The following is a 27,334-nucleotide window of genomic DNA, read 5'->3' as shown; positions in this document are numbered from 1 at the left end:
CTGAAAAAAACAGTAAAATGAACAGAGGGGAAAAAAATCTAAACTGTCCTAATTTCATCCTCCAATGTTTCAGAGAAATAAATGAAATCTCTATGGAGTCAAATGTAAAGAAACCCTGACACAGACACTGTTTCTTAATTATACAAAGCATAAAAAAGCAGTGATGCATGGTGATATTTCTTAGCATCAAAGAAGAGGCAATGGAAATCCAATGACTCACTTTTAATTCTCTACTCAAAATTTCTAGTTAGACATTTAAGTTCCCAGAGAAATACTGCTTATTATTGATAGCTACAAAATTAGTTCCATTTGTAAAAAGTCTGTTACTGTGGACAATCCTTAAAAAGTGATTTAATAACATAAAAATTTCCAGAATTGAAGAGTCAACTGTTTCCAAAACATTAGAATTAAAATAATAAGCATGGACACACACAAAATAACTAGATCATAAGCAAATGCTTATAGTTCTAACTAATTTCTAGAAATACCTTAAAACGAGGAGAAAGAAAACTGTACTAAGGTTGGGTGTCCAAGGTGTCATAAATAAACTTAACATTTAGTATCAATTAGGTTTTCAGACATTAGAGCTTGATCATAGTACCTACTATCTTTAGTGGCTGTGATAAAAAAAAAAAAAATCTAGCTGCATTCTTTATTTTGAGGGGGGAAAGAATGGAAATTCTAAAGTTAAATAAGCAAGGATAAGATTTTTCTTTTAAAGTCAACATAAAAATTAAAGATATTAGTGTAAATTCTTCCAAATTCATAGGTAAGTGAATGACAAAATTCAATTCAATTTAAGCACATATAGGCATGCATATGAAGATGAGAAATATTAATGTTCTGTGAAACATTAAGACCTTCACATTAGTAAAATTTCATTTTTCATCCATATAAACCTTTCTGCCAAAAATCTCAGATATAATCCATGACATAAGACTACTACTGTGGACTCAGGCCAAGGATATAGCCAACTGGATCACCACTGCCACAAATGGCTAAAAATACTAGAGCTACCTTCCTAAGAAATGTTTCTCAGCAACATTTTAACACCTAAAATGAAGATCTAACTCTTGCCTCTATCTCTCTTATCCACAGACGTGAGGCTACTCTTGGATTGAAACTACTTTATATTTCAAGACTTAATTCAGAAATGTCCCTCTCTGAGCACATTCTCTTATTTTTCGATCTCTCCAACTCTCTCACTGTTACTAAAACTGTTTTTTGGCCTTTGTTGATTCTATAGTTTGTTGACTTATTCCCTCTTTTCTCAGGATTCATCAGTCTTTCTCTACTTACCTTATAACCAGATCTGAGTCCTATAATCCTCTTGCCTCATCCTCTTCTTCCCCCACCGTTATTACACCATGATGCCTATTCTTGCCAATACGCCCATCATCCAGCATCTTACCTGCTGTAATACTGACAGTGTTTGGTGGGGGAAGGAACCACAGTATATCTAGAAGATTTGTCTAACTGACTAATTTAGTGGTTTAAAAAAAAAAAAAAAACCTTTGTGAACATGCTGATTTCTAGGAGAGCAAAGTTTAAGTAATAACTAGAATTAAATCAAGACTATCACACCATATAATAGATCCTACAGTTTACTGAGCCTTCTTTTAAATATAATTTTTTTCATTTCAGTTGCTTTACATATATGAATTATTTCAAATAATTTTCACAATAAAATACTTAAAAGAGGCATACACGTTCTTAAATACAAATTAAGATGTTTCCTCAGTGTTTCAAAATCAACACATCTTATTATCTTCTTTTCCCTTCTCCAGCTTTTGAATACACATAGGACAAAATTATACATAGTATTCTCATACTGTGTTCCTTGCCAACATCCTGTACTGTGGATGGCTTATATCCCAGTTCTTTTTTTTTTTTTCGTGTTCCCAGTTCTTACATGTCACGTTTCTATTAATACTTGCCAGGGTCATGCTGACTTTTATTTAACTTTTTTTTTAAGGTTCTTATTTAACTCATGGTCAAATATGACTACAGGATATTTTTGTTATTGTGCTGCTAATAATTCTACATTTAAGTAATTTATTTTTTTGCCCATTTAAAAATAAGTTGTTTTTTTTTAAATCTAAAATGGTCACTTTAAAAATCAATTCCTATTCTCTGTAATGTTAACAGGCCTAATCCATTACTTATTAGAAACTTACTCAATATAAACATGCTCTCAAGTCTATAAATAAAACCATCATATTCATTGCTTATCCTTAGGACTCTTATAGAAGTCTTTTTAGCTGATACAAACCCACTAATCCTTATAGTTCAGTGGGGACAACACATGTTTGACACTCCCATCAATACTATATTTTGGGCCATATCTCTCTAACCTGTGGATAAAAATTTTATCTGAAATGGAATTTAAGAAATGTTTGATATAGTTCTGAATGTCTGTATCTACTGTTCCTCTAGAAGACCCATTATATTATTAAAGAAAGAAAAATAACCTACATGCTTTGAACTTCTCTCTTACATCACTATAGTTCAAGGAATATAAAATAAATGCATTTGGTGGATCCATGTTATTTATTTATGATTTGATAGTGCACGTGCATGTGAGCACGTGCACAAGGAAGGGGAGGGGCAGAGAGAGAGGGAGAGAAGCAGACTCCTCACTGGGTGTGGAGCCAGACATGGCCAATCCCAGGACCTTGAGGCCACAACCTGAGCCAAAAATCAACAGTCGGAGGCTGAACCAACTGAGCCACCCACGGGTTATCTATTACATCCAGGTTATTTAACATTAAAAAAAAAAAAAACTTTGGCTAATGGTAATTGAGTTTTATAAGATATCTAGACTCAGAAGGTGCTAAAATGAAGAAATAACCAAGCAAACAGGCAAACAAACACACAAGACTTAAAAACTGTGACACCTACAACTTTGTCCAGTCTGAGCTCCTGGCATAAATAAGCAGCCAAGAAGAGATTCAAGAATACACCTGACATTCTGACTGAGAGAAGGACCCACTGAGAGAAGGAAAGGAGTTCTGTGCTTGGATGGTGATGTCTTGGCAACAATTAAATAACAGAAAACAGAGGGAGGAAAAAGGAGAATGCATTGCAAGGATAAATAGTAGCAACTAGAAGAAGCAATGATTTGGTTGTCAAAAAGCAGATACTGATGGTAGAGAAGATATCCAGAAACAAAGAAAAAGTAGCAAAAATAACTTCAAACCATGGGTGAAACAGGAGCAAACATACATTCTTAATTTTTTTAAGTTCAAATGATTAAAAAAAAAAGTTCGAATGAGGAAGTGCTAATGAAGCCTGTGTTGGACAAGTGGCGAATATATGAGTTAAAATTAACGTGGTTATTTAATATTGCTTCTAAGATAGCTCAGCTATAAAAGCTTAGAACATTTTTTAGATTCATGTGTAAACATTAATTATATCACTACCTTTGCATATCATTTTAACACAATAAAATAATGCACAGAAAATTTACACAGACACTTACTTATATGGTTTCTGTGGCAAGATACTGATCCGAGTCTTGTCGAGTATCTTTTTTAGCTTGTTCCTTCCTCCAACAGTATTGGCTTTACTTTTTTTATTTACTTTTTCAAGTCCTATCACCTGTTCTACATCTACAGCGAGATCTGGAATGGAGTAGCGACTGGCCTTTTTGATGTCTCCAATTTTAGGAAGGTGAGGGGCACCATTTCTTTTCTCTTCGGACAATCTTGTTAGAAGTTCTTTAAATACTAAAATGGAAAGAAACACCAAAAAACGCCCATTATAAGAAATCTAAGCAATTCAAAGCAAGTTGTAGAACTCGGAAATAGGTGAGAAGTAGACACTTCAGCTATCAAAACTATAATCCTATTGAAAAATACTACTCCAATGAATGAATGACACCAAGAATCTGCTTCGTTATGTTGCTCTACCACTTCCATTCAGAATAAGTTACAATACAGGACTATTTATAAGTATTTAACATAATGGATGTTTAAGACATTTATAAATAAAAATAATTTTTATGGTCCTCAAGTTAGCGGATTTTGATTTAGACCGAATTATATACTTACATAATTAATATCTATATATACTTACATAAATAATATCTATGTATATGCATTTTACTGTATCTTGATTCTTATATTTGAAATATTACTTATAAAAATGACTTTTGTCATGATTAAGACCTAAATGTGGAAAAAAAAAGACTGAAAGCAGAAAAATGAAAGTATGCAAAACTACTTACCGAATAAATTGGTTTTCACAGTGATCGATAAGTGTGTGTTATTTCTAAGGATTTCCATAGCTTTTGACAGCTGAATATTTTCAAAGTTTTGACCATTTACTTCTAATATCTAAAAATAAAATTATGAAATTTATTTCAGCATCCCAATTGATTGGAGAAAAAAGTCACCAGTATTCACCCTGAAGTTTGGACTTAGAAATATCATACCTGATCTCCTCGTTTCAAGCCTGCTTCAGTTGCTTTGCTACCTGAATCCACACTGTCAACAAAAATTCCAAATCCCTTCTCTGAGCCACCAAGTAAGAGAAAAGGCAAAGGAGCTTCTCGGGATGGTTTTGTTAACGTCATCAATCTTCTTTTTGCTTTAGCTGCACATGCAATATTTAACAGCCTTAGATGTCCACCCATTTTCTATAAAAGGTCAGAAAGAATGGTTTCAAAAATAGGCTGAATTAAATGAACTTAAAATTGATGACTTTTTTTAAATCACAAATATTACCTCTCTTTCCAGGTTATTTTCAAATTCTTCTAGAAATCTAGTCATTGCAGGATCTCCTTCAAAGTCATTGAAGTGATTATTCACCCACAATAATACTACCCGTGTAACCTGAAAAAGCAATTGTTTTCAATAGGTTTTCTTCTTTTCAGGGCTAAAAATGTGCGATTAAAGTCATTTCAAAAAAGATATCTAGCAAACAATTTACTTAATAACAAGGGACAATAAACTAACAATAAAACTCCTCACAGCAAGGATTTTACTCATAAGAAAATGACCTTCTGAAAATATATATATTATGAATATAGACTTTTTGTTGTTTTGCCCAGAAAGGTTTTGAATCTGTGAAGGGTGGTACTTGTATCTTGTCTACTCTCAAAACATATTTTAAGCCAGTCACACAAAAAAACAAAGCTATAATAAAACCAAAATAAATACAAGACAAAAGAAGACAGAAACTAAAAAATAATGGCAGAGGGCAGAATAGACAAAAGGAATGAATAGTATGAGGCCTAGAAAGATCTACAAAGGAACAAGTTGTAAAAGGAAGGAGCTGCCTGAAAGTTACTGGGAGTTACATCTTACTTGCTAACATTAAGATTTAGGAGGCTTTTAATAGCTACAATTCTTCAGGAAAAATGAGTAGCCTTTCTTACACTGCACACTTGTTTTCACAGAGCTCTGTACCTCCTTTATACAGACACATAGTTAGAGAATATTTGTGTTTTACTCAGCAAGAAGTGTGTGACTTTCATTAGACTCTAAGTTCCACGTGGACAGCTTCATCTGTTATGTTCGAAGGACATCCTTAAGACTTATTACAAAGCCTGGCATAGAGTGAATTCTCAACAGAATTTTACTAAATGGGGATGCCTGGGTGGCTCAGTTGGTTAAGTGCCTGACTCTTGATTTTGGCTCAGATCATGATCTCAGGGGATCATGAGATCAAGCCCTGCATTGGGCTCAGTGCTGGGCATGGAGCCTGCTTAAGATTCTCTCTCTCCCTCCCCTCCTCCTCTGCTCCCCACTGGTGCACTCTCTCTAAAAAAAATTTTTTTTTTACTAAATGAAGTGAGTATAACTGTGACTTTAAATATAAAAGTATTTGCTGGTGATGGGTATTAAAGAGGGCACGTATTGAATGGAGCACTGGGTGTTACACGAAACAATGAATCATGGAACACTACATCAAAAACTAATGATGTAATGTATGGTAATTAACATAACACAATAAAATAAAATTAAAAATAAATAAATATAAAAGTATTTGTTTTACTTATGAGTTTAGTTTTCTAAATTTTAAATAACAACATAAAAGCAATTTTCCATAGAATTGTTTTCAAACATCTTAACCTCTAATCAAACTATCTAACCTTTTAATTAAAGAGAAAATTAAGCACGGTATTCTTCTAGCAGTAGAGAAACAAAGGTGACAGTATATAGTTAATTTTTTTTAAAGATTTTATTTATTTAAGAGAGAGAGAGGGCACGAGTTGGGGGGCGGGCAGAGAAGCAGACTCCCCGCGAGCAGGGAGCCCAATACGGGGCTCGATCCCAGCACCCTGGGATCATGACCTGAGCCAAAGGCAGAAACTTAACTGACTGAGCCACCCGGGTGCCCCTAGTTAATTTTTTTTTAAAGATGTTATTTTTAAGTAATCTCTACACACAACGTGGGGCTTGAACTTACAACCAACCCCAAGATCAAGAGTCGCATGCTCTTCTGACTGAACCAGGCAGGCACCCTGGTATATAGTTAATTTCTAACTATAGTTAAAATACTATTTATAGTTAATATACACTTAGGAGTCAAGTTTTGATATTTATATTAATTTTTGGTCATTTACAATCACTACTGTCCATTTTTCAAGTTTCGGAAACCCAGAAGATTATCTCCCTTGAAACTATATCAAACACATAACCTTTTCATAAAATTAAAATTTTGCAGCCAAGAAGCCAACTTAAAAGTCTTACTGGCTTATTACAGGTTAGAAAACTGAGATTCATAAATCATAAGTTGAATACTACCAACTTCCACCACCAACAAACAACTTTTAAGATGTATTATGTGTTAAGATATACTAAGTGAATTGAGTCAGGCATTACAAAAAGAACTTTACTTCTATTATTCACATTCACAATAATCCCAAAAGGCTGATGATTATTCATTTTACAAGTAAGTGATTGTGAGGAGGGGTCAGATGACACATAAAGTACATACATGGCAGAGTTAATACTCAAAACTAAGTTTTGACAGCTGGAGAGTTTGGCTCAGCTCTTCTAGGCTTATGACTCTCAGAATATGAAATGAAAAGCATCGCTGTCCAAATAATTTCTCTAAGGCCACAGAGCTAGTTAGTGGTAGGACGAGCAGGAGAACTTGGGGACTTTTCACTGTCAGTCTCCTATTCTGGATCTCCCTACCTGTCTTCCCAAGTCTTGGGAAGTCTCATGTAAATCAGACTGTCCCATGGAAAGGAGAAACTGAGTACAGGCTATGATTAACTCACACCTCACAAGAGTATGCAGAGTTTATCATCCAATCTGGCCTTGACAGAGCTCGCAAGAGCTGCTAAAGGAGTCTGTTTAGAATTATATTACTGGGGCCTACCGACCAGCAATGCTTACAATAAAATGCTGCTCTGGTGCCAATTTAAAAACTGTAACTTTATCTGACATACACTGACCATTTGCCCAAGTAGAGAATGCAGATTCCAATGGAACTCAGGAGTCTGGGGGCAGTTGCATCATTTTGGGGGGTTAAAAAGTACATTCTCTTATTCCATTAAAATAATGTGAACATAACTGGTGTGACAAATATTAAAGTATCTTTAAGTTTATATCTGAATATTTCACATTTAAAAGCCAAACTAGAATATATTTTCCAACCTTATCCCTGAGGCTCGGGTCATTAAACCACTCCAATAACTTTTTGCCCACTTCCATTGGGCTAGAAAGAAAAGTCCTATAGGTCAACAGGAAGTCCTCTATGAATGTTGGATCCACCACCGAATGCTCCTCTACCAAATGCATTGTTAATCTTTCTGAGGTGCCCTGTAACAAATAAAAGGTTTAATCACTATCCTGCATAAATATCATCTATATGGTACCTTAATTCCAAATTTTCAATATAAGATGAACTGGGTAGTAATATATATATATATAATAATTTATAAAACTGCTGTTCATCAGGCAGTATACAGATTTTTCTTAACAACTGATAACTTTTCAGAGAAATTATACACAAAAATGTGGCAGGCAGAATCTTAAGTTGTCATAACTAACTGATACTACCAAAAAATCCTTCCCAGAAGATAGAGGCACGTCTGTCTTACCTTGATGACGATGTGCCCCTTTCTTGTTCCGGTTCTATCAAGTTCTCGGTGTTCTTTTACCATAACAATTTCTCCTTCCTCCTCAACTTTTTGCATGTTCTTTTCTACTTGGTTCAGAATACGGCAGTAATCTTGCTGGGCTATACAGACAAACTGGAATAAAATGTAAGTCACATGTTACTGATGAAGTGCTTGCAAGAGACCTAGCAGTACTAATAATTCAGTGTTTTAATTATTTAACACTGACATTTTTCCATGTCTTTCCCATACTCTCTAAATGAATGCAGTAATGAACCTTAATCAGACTTCCCTACTTTTTAATGTATTTCTTCCTTGGTCAAATCAAGTTTCATTTTTAGCATATTTATATGTAGTTTATATTAAAAATCCTAACAATTTTAAAAATCAGAAGACAAAATAAGAAGAGTCCTTCCTTCATGCCTCTTCTTTGATGGTGGAATCTTAGGAGGATAAATTTAAAAACATAACTACCATTTAGTGGGTTTTACAAGTTAGAAAAGATTTTAAAAGCAACAATTTTAAAATAAAGATGGCTTTAATAAAAGATCAAAATTCATACCCTCCCCAATATATGTGCTATGGTGAGTGCTGTGAACTGTGTAAGACTGTTGAATCACAGACCTGTACCTCTGAAACAAATAATACATTATATGTTTAAAAAAAAAAAAAAAGAAGAAGATAGCAGGAGGGGAAGAACGAAGGCAGGGAAATCGGAGGGGGAGATGAAACATGAGAGACTACAGACTCTGAGAAACTGAGGGTTCTAGAGGGGAGGGGGGTGGGGGGATGGGTTAGCCTGGTGATGGGTATTAAGGAGGACACGTATTGAATGGAGCACCAGGTGTTATATGCAAACAATGAATCATGGAACACTACATCAAAAACTAATGCTGTAATGTATGGTGACTAATATAACATAATTTAAAAAAAAAGATCAAAATTTAAAGATACCCCTGAAATAGATATTATAAATTTGCTATTTATATTAAGAAATCAGTTTAGAAAGTTTATGCAAAAAAGGTCCACAAAACAAGCCACCTACTTGTTGACTCAAGCCATTATTCCTTGTAACTAGTATTAAGGGTAATCCTTGCTCTTAAACAAAAAGTTAAAAATAATATGCACATCAAGCCATTACTCCTCCATCACCCCAAATATAAAAAATATCAGGGCTTAGGGCAAACTATTAAATTATGTTTCTTAGTAATTTTTAAAAGAAAGTGAAGAATGAATTATACAAATCACTTATTGCACAAAATAAGCAGAAGCCAGTGAGGAGGAGATAAGAGATTCTAAAGTAAGAAAGAATCGTTGTCTTCTCCGAATTTTGAAGAATTTATTCTCATTTTGCAAATGAAAAAAGCATGGACATTTCTTTTTCTCCTTTAATGTGAAAAGATGAAAAAAAGGGGATGGTTAAATTACAGCATACAGAAGATAAAATATGACACAGCCATTCAAAAATCATATTTTCATGGAACATTTACAGTTTTGACTTAATGTTCATGATAGCACATTAATTTTTTTTAAAGATGCAAAACCAAATGTACTTAACTATAATGAAGACAACAGGATGATCATCATCATTTTGTGGTAGCCTTATAGGAACTTTCTCAATTTATCCTCCTAATCATCCCATAAAGAAGGTACTACTATTATCCCCATTGTACAGATGAACAAACAGCTGTACCAACAGCCTGCTAATTTGCCCAGTGTCTCAGTTACACCCTTGTTAATTAAAAAAAAATTATACATGCACATCAAAATCTTCGAATGAAATATAACAGGGTTAATAATTACTGTTTCTGAACAATGCCAATTACCAGTGACTCATTTTATTTAAAATACTTTTCTATATTTTCCATACTTTCTGTACAATCAGTAAAGTTTTTTAAAAGAAATAGCAGTGCTTCATACTTGAGCAACAGCGTATTACAATACTAAGTTTCTTCCAAAGCTGGTTGATAGAATCTCATTAATTTTTCAATCAGAATTTTTTTTGTAATTACATATAGTTTAATTTTTTAAAAAACCTTAAAAACAAAACCCATTTCTGTAACACTGACTACAGGTGTGTGTATGTTTTGAAATATGTGGTCCTTAGTCCCTTGTCTCAAAAATAGTTTATTTCTGTCTTTTTATAGGACACCAAAATTGCTCTCTATGCCTTCAAATAATTTTAGGTGATCTTTCTTATACTCAGTTTCAGAGAAAACAATTATATATTGTATTTTCTCATCTATCTCCCAAAAAAGAAATACATCTATGAGTTAAAAGGAGTAAGTAAACAGAGAAAAGAAAAATGCTTTTAGAAGAGAAACATACTAAAATTAATCTTGACCAAGGATTTAAGGAGAATAAGCTTGATTTGAAATGCTTAATGCCTAGAGAGACATTTTTGGCACTTCCTCTGTACCAAACTGAAAAGTACCATCCAAAAAGAAAATAAAACCCAACTGAATTTCTAATATGGCCACACATACCTAAAAAAGAAATTTTAGATGAAAACATTTATCTATATTTTTATTAGATTTATTTTTGCTTTAAGAAGTTTGTAGATCTAATAAGAAATTCATGTGTAAAACATAATTTTAATTGGTATGATGAAGCCAGATGAAAAATTGTGAATTATGTATATAATTGTATTTTTATACTTTCAGATAGCTGTTAACACATGAAAGTGAAATATGATCTTGGCATTATGATATAAAATAAAAATTCAAACAAGATTTTGCTTATAAAAGGCCAAAGGCAGTTCATATTGCAGGATTGGTTTTGGGGCACATGACATCACAACTGATATGTAGAAGAAAAATTATAGATGATAAAAGGATGAAATATAATTAAACTTCAGCCATAATATAGTATTGCCAACTTTCAATTTATCCATGCAAATTTCTCCAAAACTACTTAAATTCAAAGTGTCATTAGTTCCCATGGTCTCTGAAAAAGGTATGTCTAACAGGTTTACCTTAAGAGGTTAGATCTATTTAAACTGGGGCACTTCGCGGTCTGTAAGGGAAATTCATACCTAATTGTTCACACAGGTATCCAAGTGTTCATTTCCCATTGAAGGGTGTAGGACAGGGCTAAGCAATGCCTGATGTGTCACTGGCAGGCCTAAGACACAGGCAGTGAAGAAGGAAAAAGGGAGAAAGAAAAGGAGAGTAGGAGAGTAGAAGAGGAGGAAAGGAAAAAAGGGATAGGAAGTGAGAAGGAGAAAAGAAAAAGGCACATATGGGAAACAGAAAACCATTACCAGTCACCGGGTACCATAGGGTGTCTAAATGTAGCCCTACCTTTGTCCTTCAAACCGAACAGGGGAAGAAGAATAGACAATGGAAGGAAAGAACTGAAAGAGGAGCATACAAAGGAGGGATCCAGAGCAAAATACAACTTTGAGTATGTCTTGGGTTCCAAATAAACAGAAATAAATGTCAAATTTAATCCACTCACTGTAAGCCACTCAGGCTTAATCTGAGCTCAACTCAATATCACATTACCCAATATTTATTTTCGGAACACATTGGAATGTAAGAAAATTAAGGCCAGTCCTAGGTGAAGTTGCTTTTGGTAAAGAGAACACCATTTTTGTTCATTTCATTCAATAACTGTTAAATGCCCATAGTGTGCTCAGGAGAATGATATAAACTTATGGAGGCCATCTTATGGCTGAATTCTCATTGTTTCCTTTACTTCGCCTAACAAGAGGATGATCTGACATGTGTACTTTCTGAGAGATGTATGACATTTTAACAGAAATACACTAAACTACTAGACCAAAACAAGCATTTACATTAAAGGGTCTAACTTCATTCTCCATCATTGTTTTACTGCTGAGGGAGTGAATGTCAGGCCTGAGCAGATGAGTCAGTGGAGGTACAAGAGTGATTCTTGAAACCCCTGATGTAACGTGTTCCTTTTACAGTGGCTTAGACTGAAGTGGAGAGGAAGAAAGAGACTTTCTCCAGCAGATACCTCACCCTTGACCTTCTTTGTATATCTGGCAACCTTGTATCAGGAGCTATAGGAATCTAGGTATCTTAATCAGAATTTTCTTTTGAGTCTACCTTGCTAACATTGGGTTTCCCACCAATTCCTCATCCAGTAAATAGATTAGACTTTCTTCCTTGACATCTACTTCCTCTTCCTTTTCCAGAACTCCCAGATAAGTATTTAATGTTATCTGGTACATGTGATTATTATTGCAGCACTCTGTAATACTCAGTCATATAACATTTTTATCAATTATTCTGAAACATTTCTATGCCTCTAATATCATTTCAGTTCCATGATTACAAATTTCTAACAAAAGGAGCTGGCCAATTAAGACACAGTAATGTAATCAATGAATTCTCAGGAATAAAGTTACTTTTTAACTTGCCCTTTAAGGGCAGAGACTCTGACTAAAATGCTCTAGTAATGCCAACATGTCCCAGGGAGGAACTGATAAGAGATAATAGAATGGGGAAAACTTTAACAAATTTCTAGTTTGTTTTGGACTAAGTATGGCTTTATTATTTTGGGGAGTACAGTTCCAGCGCTGAAAAATCACATATGATCGCTTTTACAAACACATTTCCCAGCCAAATAAAGACTTCAAGATTTACCTACCATTTTGTTTTCTTCTATTATGCTAAATAATTGAGAGTTGACTATATTTAGAATGTTCTTCCAGCATTACTATTCAAAACAATGAACATCACTATTTATTTTTTCTCTACAGTGCTTACTGAAAGGAATTATTTGGCAACATTATTTTGATTCTCTAGGTAAGATCATTTTATTTATAGCTATGGTCATTTTCTCTTTTGGTAAGTAAAATGCTCAAAATGGGGGTGCCTGGATGGCTCAGTCGTTGGGCGTCTGCCTTCGGCTCAGGTCATGATCCCAGGGTCCTGGGATCGAGCCCCACATTGGGCTCCCTGCTCAGCGGGAAGCCTGCTTCTCCCTCTCCCACTCCCCCTGCTTGTGTTCCCTCTCTTACTGTGTCTCTGTCAAATAAATAAATAAATAAAATCTTAAAAAAAAAAAAAATGCTCAAAATGAAAATTTAAATGGGTACTATTTTACATTTATCAGACACTATAAAAATTCAATGATGTTCTTTTAGAATAAAGTATATTCAGATGTATTTCAGACTACAGACTAATAAATACAATAAGCACTTAACATTAATTAGTCTAAGTCAAATCTTTGGGTTTATTTATATTAAAACATTTTATCTTTCAAAGACTTCTTTTTTCAGAAGAAAAGAAATAAATTTTAAAAACTTGGTAACACAAGCATCTTAAATTTATCTCTTACTAATATAGAGGTTATCAGTTATCAATCTAATTAAACTTCACATTTGGTCTCCATATTTTCTCTAGTCTTTTATTAAGTGCTTTTAAATAATGAATATTAACATAATATCAACATTAACATTTTTCTTTTGCTACCAAGTATTTTCTTTTAATTAGTAATTACTTTTTTACTAGCAATTCCTTATCTTGTATGTATTTAAATAAAAACACTGCATAACTGTATCATATCATCTTTATTAATCTACTTATAATTTCTTTTCATAGTGGATGTTTTACTTCTATATTTTTTGATGAACAGATTATAAAAATATTAATGGAAATTTTAAAATACCATATTTATAGAACACTTTTAATAGAACATATTTATAGAACACCTTATAGAACACCTAGTTATGCAGAGTCCAAACAACCTTTTTTTTTTTTTTTTTTTTTTAGTAAGCTCTATGTCCAATGTAGGGCTTGAACTCTTGACCCAAGATCAAGAGTCACATGCTCTACAGACTGAGCCAGCCAGGTGCCCCGAGTCCAAACAACTTTAAGGAAGATTTATTTTTAATTTCCTGGGGCATGATAACACTAAAAGTAATAGTTCTAACTTAAAATATTATTTATAACTCTAAAAAATGACCTATTTATACAGGCAGAAAAATCTTACCCCAACAGCATATATGTGTTAAGCATAAAATATACATTTTTAATGATATTTTATACCTGGCAGTCATCCACTTTTGTTCTCATTACTCCTTTCATGTATTCTTTGTCCATGGTAGGAGAGACACCAAAACTATTCCCCATACATAATATTTCTGCTTTTCCATCTGGATAAGTTACTTCCACAGAACCATTCAAAATCACTGACCAGGAATCCAGCTAATTCAAAAAAATGAAGACAAGGCAGAAAATCATGGTCATGCAGCTGTAAATGCAAGAATGGTCCCCACAAATGATTTAGCAGATCTTTCACTTTAAAGATGGAATAATCCAAGTAAAATGAACTGTTTACTAAACTCAAAGAACAAGGAATAAAGCAAAGCACAGCCATGTATCTGTGTTTTCCACATGCCTAGCAAAGTACCCATCATTCTGCTCTTTTAATTTGACCTTGGATATTCCTCTCTAAAATGACACAAGGAAAAAGAGCTCTTCTGCTCCCCAAAATATATGTAAGCAATATCAAATGATCACTATTGCCTCAATAAGACCATTTTGTTCTGACCAAAGGCATATTATGAACATTTAAAGTTACAAAAATCTGAAAAGTTAATACAAAGTATTTCTATCAGTATCATATAAAATATTATAATAAAAAATGGATTTGGAATACTTTGACATAATAAGTATATCACAATTCTTGAATTATTCAAATTAATTGTTGCTTATTTTTTAAGAGGAAAACATGAAATTTGATTTTTTGTTTTTTTGCTGTTACTGAGAGACCCTCAAACAGAAACTTTTCCAGTGGTGGCAATGTTCACTGACCTCTTCACCATCATTTAACACTATGGTCCCAGCTCTTTCCACCACTGCGAACACCATCACGGCACAGAGCTCTCGTCTCACCGACATGGTCATATTGGCAAAAGCAGGCAACTGGTGCATAAATTCTAAGAGTTGTTCTGCAAGGCAAAAGATATCGTAAACATTACAACTTCTTTAAAAAGCAAGCATTCAAAAAGAATGCTCTAGGGTTTTGGTGGTGTTGTTTGTTTTTTGAGAGAGTGAGAGAGGGAACACAAGCAGGGGCAGAGAGAGGGAGAAGCAGACCTCCCACCAAGCAGAGAGCCCGATGCGGGACTCGATCCCAGGACCCCGAGACCATGACCCGAGCCAGACGCCCAACCGACTGAGCCACCCAGGCGCCCCTCTAGGGTTTTTTTTAAATGTCCTACAAACCTGCCCACTGGAAAATATAATTACTTCAAGTATTGTTAGTATAAAAGTTGGATTTCTTGCAGATACACAAAGAATTGTCACTGTGGAAATGGTGACATTTACCTATTGATTTAGGAACAATAGTATACACTGTAATTCAAATTCTAATGGGAATGAAGAAATTAACAAACTTCAAATGGGAAATTTCTACTGAAAATGAGCTGTGATCTTATTAAGGCTAATTAAAGGATAAAATAAGCTGAAATGAAATAGAGCTCTGAGAATTCTCCAAAAAGTCAATAGGTCTATTTTAGTGCCTTCTGGGCAAGTAGATGTCCAAAACAGCAGAAATAACCACTTTCAATCTAAAGATAGTCCAGGATTTAGAAACCAAAGGATATTTTCTATGAATGAAAACAAATCTATAAAAATAAATCAACTAAAAAAATTTACATTATGTGAGAAATACAAATTGATATATTATTTTTTATTCCACAGATTGGCCAAAAAAGAAAAGTATGATCACTCTTCCTGTTGGCAATGTTGTGGACAAACAGCTTAAACTTTCATACATTTCTAGCTGTTGACAAGACAGATGACTTCATAGTCTTTTCTAGTCCTGTAGTCTCTATTTTTAATTTTCTCTACTATTAGGTAGCTTTACTAATTACTTACTAAGTTCCTTCCTTACTCCTCACCATGGACCTACGAGGCTCGTTTTCTTTCTCATTTCACAGGGAGGGAACAGGCTCCAAGTCATATAATTCGGAAGTGGCAGTGATATGATTCAGGGCTGCCTGCCTCCAAAGCTTCTGCTGGACATTATAGGTAGTGACAAAGAGCATGAGGTGTATGTCAGACAACATCTGAATACTTATTATATTACTTTGGGAAAGTTGATTGATTTCCTTAAGCATGTTTCCGTCATTTGCGAAAGAACAATATACAGTTGTGACAATAAAATTAAATAGAGATAATAAAGTCCTTAGCACAGAGTGAATACTCAATAAATAAGAACTGCTATTCTTGTCATTATTATATCATTCAAACTTTTGGCTAAGTAAAAATTCTGGTACATTTTTCTTGTCCTCACATAATTAAACTATCCCCATGCACATTCCCTCTATCTGTTAGGATTTAGTGACATATTTTATGTTATTGGGTATACAGTAGTTTGTTAATTGCAAAAACAACACAGAATAGAAAGATATATTCTGTGAAAACATTACATTTCCAGAAGGTCAGACTGAGTGTTTTTCTCTGGCCCAGCTGGGTAATGTCTCTTCTGATTAGACCCTACATCATCCCTCCTGTATAAAACTTTTCATAACACAGGGTGGCTTCGGAATCAGAATAACAATGGTAGGTGGTACCCAGTGTTCTTAGACCTGACCCAGACTGACGTGCCAGGAAATCAATTTACTGCTGCAACCAGCACTTTTTTTTTTTTTTGCAACCAGCATTTAAAAAAAAAAAAAAGAGAATCAAAGCATATCACTTATAGAATACGTTCTGTTTAGTGAAACTTTTATTTCTGGAATGAGTAGGTGCATTTGTGTCATGCCATATCTATTCCTGGGGACAGCGATAAAGCAATTTTTAATACCACTTCAAGAGGTACCCATATCTATTATATATGGGAGGTAAGAATCATTGCTTTACAAATGTCCTGACCTTTTGATCTGAAACATAAAGGCAAATGTATAAGCCCTGGTCCTCTGACTTGCATGTCATGTTCTGCAGTTATCAGCTCTGTTTTCTTCAAGCTATCAGTCCCTTACCCCTCACCATAAGGTATTAGAATATTATCTATAGAACACATATTTTGCTTTTTTTCCCCCTTCCCTACTGATACTAAATTTCCTTGGACAAATGAAGATTTATGGTCTTAAGAAAATATGAGACCAGAAGTTGTCAGAAATGTTTTAAATTTAACATAATATGTTTAGGCAACAATAAATCAAATTACAACTACATGGATGATTAAAGAATATGAAGCATATGAATATGAAGTATAAAAATATATTCAGCTAGGGGCTCCTGAGTGGCTCAGTCAGTTAAGTGTCTATCTTCACCTCAGGTCATGATCCCGGGGTCCTGGGATCAAGCCCTGCATCTGGCTCCCTGCTCAACGGGGGAAACTGCTTCTCCCATTGCCACCCCCCCAATACTCTCTCTTGCTCTCTCTCAAAATAAATAAATAAAATCTTTAAAAATATATATTCAACTAATACTTGTTATAATGATTTGAAGTGCTTTGCATAGACACTGTTCTTGCTTTTTGGAAGATTCCTGCTCCATTAGTGGGTCATGAAATCAAGTTGATATATGAGTAATGACTAACATTAAAAAAAAATATGACAGGATAGAAAATACCTGTGCATCACATATAATATAAATAATAAAAAGATATAAAAGATGCAATTATAGTAATGTACATGATTCTTCAGGCTCAGTTGAAAAACTAAAAATAAATAAATGCTTAACCAGATGGCATCTAAGAGTTGTTGAGACTCTCAAAGATTCAATAATGGTACTGCTGGTTTTATAGTAACTTGTTTATTACACTGGAGAATTAGAGCAATTAAAAAAATAAAAAATTTTGGGGTGCCTGGGTGGCTCAGTCGGTTAAGCGTCTGCCTTCGGCTCAGGTCATGATCCCAGGATCCTGGGATCGAGCCTCACATCAGGCTCCCCGCTCGGCGGGGAACCTGCTTCTCCCTCTCCCTCTGCCTGCTGCTCTGCCTACTTGTGCTCTCTCTCTCTCTGTCAAATAAATAAATAAAATCTTTTAAAAAAAATAATAAAAAAATAAAAAATAAATTAAAAAATAAAAAATTTCTATCACTAACCTTCAAAAAATAAATAAATATAAAATGAAGCATTTGGCTGTCAGGACTCAACATAAGCTCTGGTAATGCCACAGGAATCACACAGAGGTAAGGAATTCAGAACCTGGGATGAGTAATAAGATAGTTTCTAGGACATGGAAAGAAGCAGCCATGGACTGGAGAAGCAGGACTACTTTCTTCTATATTGCTTGGAAAAATCTATTAGAATAATACATTAATTAAAACTATTTTATTTTATAGGAAAGGAATATTTCTGTTTATGAAAAAAGACATTTTTTAAAACTTTTTTCTAGTCAGTGTGACATACAGAAAAGCCAGATAACCAACTTATAGACACCACAAACTACGTCAGTATAGAAATTATCTTATTTGCTTTGGCTTAATTTTGTATAAGAAATTATTACTATTAAGATTTTTTTTTTTAAATCTGTGGAGGTTTTTTGGGGGTATATTGAAGGGGAGAAAAAAGAATTCTTTGGAAGGGATCTTGGAAGTAGGTCTCTACCTTAATGTGTCAAGGCATCAAAACAAAAAATTAAATTCACAACCATTCAATAATTGAGGGCCTACAAAGTTATGAGTTGGAGAGCAGAAATCAATAAAGTCCCTTCCTTCAAAGCACTGAAACAAACAAAGCATTGAACCACACCCAAGAATCTATGGGAATCCAAAGGCAAATTTTTTTTAATTCTTGCAGTTTTTAAAATAAGATCAAATATTAGCAATTTCATTTGATTCAACTTAGATCCCCCTCCCACCCAGACACACCATTCCTTCCCTTTTTTGTGGGGGTAGAGGAAGGTGGTTAGGAAGAGAGGCATCCAGAGAAAGCATCAATTATGTAGAAGTTTGTAGTTTATATGAAAGGTGTCTATTGTAACTAAATACTGGAGGACCAGTTAGATTTAACAAGAGTAAAAGCAAAAGACCTAAAGAGTTCTCACATGTGGTTCTGTTTTGAGGAGTCAGAATATAAGATCTTACAAGATCTCTTGTAGACCACTCATTAGGCCTTATCTTTAATAATAATGGTTTATTATTTTAAACAAAAGTATATTTGATAGAAGAATCAGAATCATCGCTGCTTATAAGTGAATTGGTATTCAAGTAAATGTTATTCACTGGAGATTATATCAATAAGCCCATTAAAAAAAAAAAGATAGCTTTGTATTCTTTTGTAGGAATCAGCATAGCTTTTGCTTTCCAGAAATTGTGGAAAAGAAAGCTTCTTAGAGATGAAGTGAAAATTTTAAATTTCCAGGAATGACATTTTTAATAATCATTATTTTCTTCCATAACTGTACTAAAATGAACATATTCAAAAAGATGATACATTAACTTACAAAAGAATAATTTCCACATCAATCTGTTCATAAGCAATGTTCAATCTAATTTAAAAAACCTATGAACAAGGATTTTGGATTAAGATGGCAAACTGAACACACTTCCAATTTCACTTTCTCTTTAAAACTACAATAAAAAGATTTTTGAAAAGAAGTCAGCAAGGACAAAGAGAATAGGACAGTGAAGTACAACTTAGGATGCATGTGTATGTGGTATCAGACACGAGAGCATGAAACCCAGTATTTTCAGCAGGTAAAACAGAACCACTCTCAGAACCCTCCAAAGACTTATGAACTACTAACACCTCTGGAATGGGAGTAGAGGTGGTAGAGAATGAAATGGGCTGGAGTCAGGGATGGACATCTGTGAAGCCGTTAAGTCCCCTCCTCTGGCAGAAATTATCCAGAAAGGATGAACACAGAACACATTCTTTACTGGGGGCCACAGACACAGGTGGCTTCCTCTTTTCACTTCCTTCAGGTCTGAGCCCTGGAAAAGGGCATTACCAGCCACTCCTTCCTAAAACAGGTTCCTGTTCAGTTCATTCCCCAACCTCCATCACTCCCTAATCCCCACTTTATTCTTCAGAAGGCAAAAGAGCAAGGACCTTACCTGCCTTGCCCCCCACTGAGTTGCCAGGACCTAAAAACATGTTCAGTACATCAAAGGCACTCAATCGCATTAGCCAAATGAATGAATGGTTACCAACACGTGATATTCACCTTAAATACTTAGCAATTCCTATAAATTTTAAAATTATATTTTAAGTGTCTAATACTAGTTGTTGGTTTTTCATCCTTAATTTTCTAGCATATGTATATAGTGTAAGTGGTAAAAGATTTTCTTCATAATGTTTGTTGCCCTCAAAACACATTCAACTGGCCACTCATAACTACGCCCATACTATCCTATATCTAACCCCAATAGATCCAGTTCTTTGAATTTGTCTTCAAATATATATTGGCCCAAAAAGAGTCGGCAGAGTGGTAGGACAGATAATCTGGGCTCAGCCAAAGATGGTTACAGATTGCAGGCCTGTGGTGGAGAGAAGACGCTCAACAGAAGTTGCTCTGACTCCTAGTATTCTAAGGAAGAAGCCGGCATGCAGAAGGCATACTCAAACACTAAACCATTATTACACAGTCCACTCTTGCTCTAATAGGAGAGTGGGTAAAGGGAACTGCAGGGATGGGGAAAACAGATACAAAACCACTTAGATTTCTAACCTTAGGGTGCACTTAAAGTCTCAACAACCCACAGCTCAGAGGCTGCTAACTTGACATTTCGTAGCCGTCTTTCCCTCAATCCCATCTTCGTATGGAACCACAGAAGCAAACACAATTTTACCAATTGTCATTGACAAGTATTTACATACAGAAAACATGAGCTTAATAGGAATAGTGCTCACAAGAAACATAATAGAAGTAACACTATTTGGAAGACTACTTTTAATTTTTTTTTGTCATAAAGTAAACTAAGAAAGGGCTACGGGGAAGGGTTGTATTAGGAAGTTTTATTATTTGTAGACTCCAGAACATAACTGAATAAAATTGATTTTATTTTCAAACTTTTTTCAACAAATGTCACTTACTGTTTATGCAAGGGAAATCTATAAATTAATAACTTTTAAAGCTTACTATTCTTGGGCTCTATTTTATCAGATCATTTTACCCTAAATTTTTAAAATTGCTCTTCGGTTCATTTTGCCATCCAAACTTACCAATGTCATCATCCGTCCTGTCAATAGGATCCTTCTCTAAACAGTCTCTCACAATGTCCCTACTCATCAGAGGATCTGATGCCCTCTCAATGTCTTCTTCATCATCGTCGTCCTCAGAATCCACTGCTGTTTCTGGCAACCCACTCAGGTCCATATCACCAGCCTCACTTTCTGTGGCCTTAAAAGAGACCAAAACAATTTTTTAACTGTTTTAAGTAAATCTTTTGTAGTCAAAGGAAATAAGAACAAATCTAATTTGAAATATTCAAATTTTAGTATATTAACTTGTCTATAACTAAGCATGTATTCAATATCAAGAAATATTAATGCACCAGGCACTATGTAAAAGGAATTATTTCAACAAAATAGGAGTGAATTTATCTCCTATTACATTTCTAGTTAGGATTAATGATCTTATCTCAATAATTCTGATTTCTTTTCTGAGCTGTCATATGTACTTGAAACAGTAGACTAAAGAAAAAGATAGTGTTTGTTTTTACTCCATTTTTCAAAGAGAATGGCTTAAGCTAAGAGCTTAAGGGTAACACATGATTTTGAGCAATTCCTTCCCCAAAAGAATAGGTGTGAACTTATTAATGCCAAGAAGACTGAACAACTTCTTTCCTATTAGATGGTCTTTATGGAAAAGTGAATCATAAATCAAAGGTAACTTGATAAGTACGTGAACAAAACATTTAGTGTGACTATCCTAATGTCCACTCTCCAATTATAAATTACCAAAAAATATTAAAAGACCATATGCCTACAGGTAATACATTCTTTCTTCATTCCTCAACACAGGTGACTGTATCACCAAATTTCAAGTAATCAAGATATACTCTAGTACTTGAATGTTTTCTTAGTCACTAGAGTCACAGATTTCAAAATGATCTCTTTTGTTGGGCGATCTCAAGGCTAGAAGAGTTATCCTATTTAGGTCATTCTATAGCCTGTTGTGATTATCATCTCAATAATACATATAAATGTTATCATATTGGCCTTACTTGACATTCTATACCCAGAATTCACCATTTAAGCATAATAAGAATGAATTCAATTAAATATTACTGTGTAAGTCTTAAACATCACAAACATGTTTTGCCAGATTTATTAAACTTTTGAAAACACTTTGTTTTAAAATGATTAACTTTGTGGAAAACATGTATTACAAAGTTTACTGACTTTGGATAACTTGCAGTCCACATGGTTTTCAAAGACAATAGAAACCTTATTAAGAATAGCCAAAAACACATTAAAAATGAAAGATAAAAACATAAAATGTTGAGCCTGATCATCATCACCATCATCATCTAACACCAATACTTACAATATGCCAGGAACTGCTCTGTTTTATATATATATATTAGCTCATTTAATCCTCAAAATAATCCTATGAAGTAAGTGCCATTATTGACTTTTATTATTATTCAAACATTCGGGTAAAGAGAAATTATTTTTCCAAGGTCATGTTGCTGATAAATTGCTGAATCAAAATTAGAACCCAGGAATTCTGACTCTACAGTCTTAACCAAACCTAATCTGTCTCTTTATAAGATACTTACATATGATTGTGGCTTATAGAAGGATCTATACTTTTTCTGTAATTTAGCTTACGTCAATATTTAAAGAAAATTTTTATTATTTTCTTATCAACAGAGTTTTATTCTTCTCAAGTATTTTCCCTTGGTTTATACTGTCAAACATAAGATTTAATCCTACCTTTCAAAGCAATACAAACAGGTGTTACTATTTTCTAAAGTTTAACAAAAAGAATTTTAATCACATGTTTAATTCTTCAGGTACAGTTTCCTGAACTAAAATACATACATGGTAAGAAAAACTTAAGGGGAAAATAAGTGAAGACAGAATACCTAATGAAGACAGAATAATTAAAAATGGAAAAACCTAATGTCTACAAAAGCTCTAAGCAATGGCCTTAATAAATATTACTACTGGGGTTAAGACCATTATCAGCAGAGGTGCTCTAGGCGGGAGAGCAGTAAAACCACAGAATTAATTGTGGCACACTCAGAAACACATCTCCTAATTTAAATTCAGAATTCACAGAATTGTCTCTAGACTGTAGAATGAAACTGAGGTAGAGCTTGATATGATGTAGTATGCCAAGACTATGATCAGAGAAATTAGGCCAACCCTGTTATTATCACTACCTTATTTCTGAAGTCTAGAAATGTGACAATGTGCTAATGCTTGCTATGTTTACATTTTCACCCCAGTTTCATCTTAACATTGAAGATTATTATTTATCACCTTATATTCTCAAATATACAATCAGTCCTCTATATATTCTTTAATATGAGCCTGGAGCCAAGAAGGGACACTAATGGAGACAGAAATAAATAACAAAACAAAAAAATAACTTCTAAGTAATACAGTTATATGGCTTACAGTTTTTCTTTAATTTTTAAACATCTACCATAAAGAGATAAGATATTTCACACCATCCCAAAGAAATCATTACTGTCATTTACATGAATTATATGTAAATCTTAAATAGAAGAAAAATACTTTTTTTTTTCTTACAGTAAGCTCTATGCCCAACATGGGACTTGAACTCATGACCCACGACCCTCACAACCCCAACATCAAGAGTGGCATGCTCTAATGACGGAGCCAGCCAGGCATCCCAGAACAAAAAGACTTTTAAATGGGAATTGGATTAATCTCTTCAAAAATGAAACCTCTACCCCCCTTGTGTATATGATCATTAGTTGTTTTCTATTATGTGTATTCCATTCTTAAACAAATTATTCATGAAATAACATTCACTAAACCAGTAACTTATTTTTTAAGATAAATATTCATTATATTTTAAAATACTACAGAATTCCCTTTTTTTTTTTTTAATCTTTAAGTAAGCCCTAGGCCCAATGGGGGCTTGAACTCACGACCCTGAGATCAAGTGTTGCATGCTGTACTGAGTGAGCCAGCCAGGAGCCCCTACAGAATTCCTTTTAATCATACCTTTTAAATAGAACTTGATAAACAATTTTTTAGGAGTCTACTAATTCCATAATATTACTGTTTCATGAACAATGAAATGTTTGGAAACTGGAGTTAAAAATTTAATGAACAAACACCAACTGGTCTACAGGAGAAGTGTACTAAGCTTAGGAGTGCCTGGAACCTAGTAGTTACTGAATTTACACTTGCCAAATGAACAAACATAGAGTTTAGTTATTCAAATCTCAGCTCTACCATTTATAATGTGACTTTAGCAAAATTACTTAACCTCTATGAACCTAGTTTTATCAGTAAACTAGAGTTATATCTTCCCACTCATAGGACTGTTCTTGACTCAAATAAGGAGAAAGAAAAGAAAGCTTGTTACAGGCTACTTCGAAAGTCAGTCCCTTCCTGGGGTACCTGGGGGACTCAAGTCATGATCCTAGGATTGAACCCCATGTCGGACTCCCTGCTCAGCAAGGAGTCTGCTTCTCCCTCTTCCTCTGCCCCTCACCCCATTCATGCTCTCTCTTTCTCTCAAAGAAATACTAAAATAAAATAAAATAAAATAAAATAAAATAACATAAAATAAAATCTTTATATAAAAAAAGCCCCTTCCTCAAGGGGACACATTTTTTAATATCAGCACTGGCTTATCTTTACCTCTTCCCATCCCAGTAATGAAGCTTGCACACAATTTATATTGGCAGAATTTTCAAAAAAACCAAAACTCTGTTAAATACTGCAACCTCTTACTGTAAAAAATGTCTCAGGCTAATTGCGACTATTAAATTCCGGCTAAATGGCTCATACAATAATTATACAAACAGTGATCCTACATTGAATGACTACCATGTAGCTAGTACTACATTTGATGCTTTTAATACATAATCATCTTCACATCAATTCAGCAAATTAGGATTATTACTCCTACTTTGCAGATGAGAAAACACTAGGAAAATCAAATAAATTGTTCAATGTAAACAAAACCAAACCTAGTGATTGTACTGGGACTTAAAATCAGGTCTGACCAATACAAACTAGTAAAATACTCTGCACTATAATACTGTGCCCAGTTTTCTCAATAGACTGTCTTCATAAAGAAAATAGTTAAATCATTAATCATCAGGGAAAAGCAAATCAAAACCACGAGATATTACCTTACACCTGTCAGAATGGCTAGACTCACAAAGACAAAAAGTAACAAGTGTTGGTGAGGATGTGGAGGAAAAAGGAACCCTTGTGCACTGTTGGTGGGAATGTAAATGTGAAAAACACTATGGGGGTTCCTTAACAAATTAAAAATAGAAATATCATATGATCCAAATATTCTACTACTGGGTATTTACCCAAAGAGAATGAAAACACTAATTCAAAAGGATACATTCAACCCTATGTTTATTGCAGCATTATTTACAATAGCTAAGATATGGAAGTAACCCAAGTGTATATCTATAGATGAGTGGATAAAGAAGATGTGAAGTGCGCGCGCACGCACACACACACACACACACACAGGTATTCAGCCGTAAAAAGGAATGAGATCTTGCCTTGCCATTTGTGACAACATGGAGGGATCTATAGGGTATTATGCTAAGAGACTTATTTCAGTCAAAGAAAGACAAATACCACATGATTTCACTTATATGTGGATCTAAAAAACAAAACAAATAAACAGACAAAAAGCAGAAATTGACTTATAAATACAGAGAACAAACTGATGCCTTCCAGAGAGGGAAGGGGGTTGGAGGATGGTCAAAATGGGTGAAGGGGATGGGAGATACAGGCTTCCAGTTATGGAATGAATAGGTTAAGAGAATAAAAGTTACAGACAGTATAGGGAATATAGTCAATAGTACTATAATAACATTGTATGGTAGGGGGTGCCTGGGTGGCTCAGTTGGTTAAGCGACTGCCTTCGGCTCAGGTCATGATCCCAGGGTCCTGGGATCGAGTCCCACATCGGGCTCCCTGCTCGGCGGGAGGCCTGCTTCTCCCTCTCCCACTCCCCCTGCTTGTGTTCCTGCTCTCGCTGTCTCTGTCTCTGTCAAATAAATAAATAAAATCTTAAAAAAAAAAAAAATAACATTGTATGGTAGCTATACTAGTGGTAAGCACAGCATAATTTATTGACTTGTGGAATCACTATGTTGTACACATGAAGCTAATGTAACAATGTAACACTGTCAACTATACTAAAAAATAGTTAAAATATAATAAAGCAGTGAAATGTTTTCTGCTTTGCTAAGTCATAAAACAAAATTTTAAATATATCTATTTATGTATAAACATAGATAAAATGCTTGCTATTTTCTAGCTTCCTCCAAACTATAATATTACTAAGATTAATGCTAGTCTTTAAACCCTTTTATTCTAAATAAAGATAAGCACACGAGCACTCTATATTTAAAAATTATCTGATTATATGTGTCTCAGGAGCAAGAAGGAAGATCTACCTAAATTATAGATTTAGATGTACATTATAGTTAAATAATAATATTCTCAAAAAAACTAGTAGTATTTTCAGATCAATGCCAAAAGCTCTATGATTTACTGAAATCAAAAGGGACTACATATATTGTATTATGAAACAGTTCTTAAGAGATTATTTTGCATTTTTAAAGGATATCAAGAAAATGAACAGAGGAAATATTAAATGCCTAAAGCTCCAGTGAAGCATTAATTTAACTAACATTAATTTATTTCACTAAAATAAAAATAACTACTACATATATTTTATCATCAAGTACTCAAAAATCATTTATGAAAAAAAGTTTTTCCAATATCCCCATGGTTAAAAGAGTTGCTTAATAAGCATTCTTGATGTAAATCAATTTTGTGCAGAATTTCGAACATACATATTTAACCCAAATAGTATCTAAGTCAGACCTTGACATAAATTTAGGTTAGAAGAAGGTTATAGTGAATGCTTAATGCTGATGATAATTTAACCGAGACAACAGTGAGTAGGAACTATCTACAAAACCATATATACGTAGAAAGTATGAAAATATATTTGGAAATAAGTATAATGCTTGCTATAAGGATAGTTTGTATATTATAAGTTATGCTGTTCCTAATTTTACACATCAATTTTTTTATTTCAATATAGGCTTTAAAAATATATTTATGCCTAAAAAACAGGAACAATTTTACAGCTTAGTATAAATTGTTAGGTTTCTTTCCAAAAACT

At 34.0% G+C, this 27,334-nt stretch overlaps 1 protein-coding gene across 17 annotated transcripts in view; it reads right to left on the bottom strand.

Moving 5' to 3' along the window:
- Window positions 1-27,334, bottom strand: part of RAPGEF2 (Rap guanine nucleotide exchange factor 2) — a 237,474-nt gene that overhangs the window by 20,170 nt on the left and 189,970 nt on the right. For all 17 annotated transcript variants that reach the window (XM_045880209.3, XM_064585220.1, XM_045880208.2 and 14 more), the window contains 9 exons: window positions 21,175-21,352; window positions 14,866-15,002; window positions 14,098-14,256; window positions 8,060-8,212; window positions 7,614-7,778; window positions 4,728-4,835; window positions 4,436-4,639; window positions 4,229-4,337; window positions 3,482-3,728 (listed from right to left, as the gene is read on the bottom strand). In XM_045880209.3, coding sequence (XP_045736165.1) covers window positions 3,482-3,728; window positions 4,229-4,337; window positions 4,436-4,639; window positions 4,728-4,835; window positions 7,614-7,778; window positions 8,060-8,212; window positions 14,098-14,256; window positions 14,866-15,002; window positions 21,175-21,352 — 1,460 coding nt within the window. The remainder of the gene's footprint in view (window positions 1-3,481; window positions 3,729-4,228; window positions 4,338-4,435; window positions 4,640-4,727; window positions 4,836-7,613; window positions 7,779-8,059; window positions 8,213-14,097; window positions 14,257-14,865; window positions 15,003-21,174; window positions 21,353-27,334) is intronic.

Source organism: Mirounga angustirostris, unplaced genomic scaffold (assembly GCF_029215605.1).
Source record: "Mirounga angustirostris isolate CCGP_5_RB_7025 unplaced genomic scaffold, mMirAng1.0.hap1 SCAF_2, whole genome shotgun sequence".
In the NCBI taxonomy this organism is placed as follows: Eukaryota; Metazoa; Chordata; class Mammalia; order Carnivora; family Phocidae; genus Mirounga; species Mirounga angustirostris.
This window is presented reverse-complemented; position numbering and strand designations above follow the sequence as displayed.